General features: G+C 54.1%; 1 protein-coding gene across 1 annotated transcript; it reads right to left on the bottom strand.

Moving 5' to 3' along the window:
* Positions 1–1,203: 1,203 nt before the first annotated feature.
* On the bottom strand, positions 1,204–1,980 carry olig1 (oligodendrocyte transcription factor 1; the record flags this gene model as incomplete). Its single annotated transcript, XM_080839729.1, has 1 exon — positions 1,204–1,980. One exon carries the CDS (start codon positions 1,978–1,980, stop codon positions 1,204–1,206), a length of 777 nt encoding a protein of 258 aa, XP_080695855.1.
* Between the last annotated feature and the right edge of the window lie 721 nt (positions 1,981–2,701).

Raw genomic sequence — 2,701 nt, 5'->3', positions numbered from 1 at the left:
GTGTGTGTGTACGTGCTTGCGTGTGTGTGTGTGTGTGTGTGTGTGTGTGTGTGTGTGTGTGTGTGTGTGTGTGTGTGTGTGTGTGTGTGTGTGTGTGCACAGAGAGGGAGAGAGAGAGTGGAAAGAATGAGAGGTGTAAGCTGTGGCGTTGTGTTGAACTCCATTGAGGGAAACACATTTTCTGGGCATTTGAGCGTATTGTGCTGCGAGTGTAATGAGCACCTCCAAGCCAGCCCATACAAGCCGCCCTATTCCGCTGGGTCGAGCTCGGGATGAAGAGCGCGATCACAAGGACGGTCGTAGGAGAGCAGAGGAGAGGCGGGGAGGGGAGGAATCAAAGGGACGTAATTACAGGGAGATGGTTTGATCTCTGCCTTGTTTGGGTGCTGAATAGGGGAGGAGATGGGGCAGGGGGGTGTGGGGGGGTGAAAGACGAAGGAAAATAGGGGGAATAAGGGAGTTTCACCGGTGGACACACTCTCTTTCTCTCCTTCTCTCTTTCTCCAAGCTCTTGTAGTTCAGAGGGGTGGGTGTGCGAGCAATTATTTCAATCCCTCACGCCTTACACACTCAGAGGGGGACAAAACAACAAAGCAAGGGAAGATGAGAGGGTGAAACAACCTGCTGACATGCTGTCACACAGAGCAACACGAACACACACACACACATGCGCGTGCACACACATGCACGAGCATGCACACACACACACACACACACACACACACACACACACTTCTTGTCTATTGTTGTTGACAAAAGTGAAGTTTAAAAGCCAGCTTTACCTATAGACGTATCATACAACACAGGTATCATAAGGAGGTATGTACAACACAGACTGAAACAATCTTACCCCTATACACACAAAGAGCTTTCTGTAAATATATTTATTTTATTTAAGGGGCAGTTCAAAGTGATGTTAGAATACAATCAACACAAATGTGTTGATTACTAAAGAATATCATGCCCAAACATGCCTTTAAGCAAAAAGAAATGACACAAAGAAGACCAAGCATTTAAGTTAGAGCATTCACCAGTGGGCAACACCTCACGTGATGTTTAATGGTTTAATGCCAAACGGTGAGATTGTGACAATGTGGCGTGTTTTGCAGCTTAGGCGTTCAGTGTACCTTCAGTCCAGCAATGAAAGTGTCCCATAAGATCGGCACGGGCCAGAGGCACCAGTGCCGCAGTGGAGTGTCTGGCTCACTTTGGAAACCGCGGCCCCGACGTGGAGTGGACCATCCTTGGCACCCTACACGCCCCACAGGGGCAGAGGGGACCGCCGGCCACCAGCGCGCCCCCGCTCGAGCCCCACACCGCCACTTCCTCCTGCGGCAGAGGAGCCGGGGGCAGGAGGGGGCACTTGGAGGAGGAGGGCGCCAGGAGCGACTCCGGGGTGAGCAGGAGCTGGCTGGTGGGGGCGCCGGCGGCGAGCAGCGGCCACCCGCCCGCGAGGAGCAAGCGTGGCATCATGCCCCCGCTCACCCCCATGCTCAGCTCGCCCAGCAGCCGGCGCATCTCCTGCAGCGAGGAGGCCAGCAGCAGGATGTAGTTCCGCGCCAGCACCAGCGTGGAGATCTTGGAGAGCCGCCGGCCGGCCTGGGTCGCCCCGGTGGCCTGAGCGCCCGTCAGGTAGGGGTGCTGCTGCTGCAGCTGCTGGTGCTGCCCGCCCCCGGAGGCTGTGGCGGAGGACGAGGACGAGGACGAGTAGGGCACCATCACCTCTCTCAGAGCATCCATGGCCACATTGAGGTCCTGCATGCGCTTCCTCTCGCGGCTGTTGATCTTCCTCCGCAGCTCCTGCTGCTCCTCCACACTCAGCTCACGCAGGGCTTTCCCTGCCCCACGCACCCCCTGCAAGAGCCCCAGGCCAGGGCATCCTCCTGCGTTCCCTGCCCCCAATGCCCTCACTGACCTGGGCATTGGCTGCAGCGGGGAGTCCTCTCGTTCTCTTCTGCTGGGGACAGGCACCACACTCATGCTGGTCTCTATTATTACAGGCTGACTGTCCTTCAGATGTCCCAACTTCAAATGTGTCCAAGAAAAAAACTAAACAAAACCAAAGAATGTCTGTCTGTTGCTGGTCAAAGTGTGTCCACAAGTGTACTTGAAAAGGATCCAAAATCAGCAAAATATTGTGTGGGTGTCCTCCCAAGCTGGTCCACAGGCTCACACACACAACCCCACGGAAGTTCTGCCTCCCGCTGACTTTCTTCATAGGGATCTGGCTGGACTGGATCTCCTTCTTCTTCTCTCAGAATGAATGGAGGACCCAACCACTGTGAACGTGGAGTGAACACCTTCCAAGTTCTGGTGCCCAGATGAACTTTCAAACAGGAACATCAGAGCGAAAACAAACCAACGCTGAATCAAAGCAATGCAACCTGCAGTCTGTCCTTTTGAGTCAGCGACCCCTATCCCTGCTGACCATATTCAGTCAGGCCGTGTATCTGTGCTACTCACCACCTCTGGCTGGATGGAGAGAATGAGAGATGAGGAGTGAAGGACATGAGTTAAACGGCTCCCTCTCTTTTGCCCTCTGTCTCACATGCACACACAACAACACCCCCCCCTCTCACCCCTCACACACACACACACACACATTTGATAATTAGCTCAGTTCTGACTCCTCCTTCCTGCTAATTACTCAAGCTTGCTCACACACATACTAAGACACACTGTGAGGCTCATTCTCCACAGA

Source organism: Sprattus sprattus (assembly GCF_963457725.1).
Source record: "Sprattus sprattus genome assembly, chromosome: 5".
NCBI classification, from domain to species: Eukaryota; Metazoa; Chordata; class Actinopteri; order Clupeiformes; family Clupeidae; genus Sprattus; species Sprattus sprattus.
This window is presented reverse-complemented; position numbering and strand designations above follow the sequence as displayed.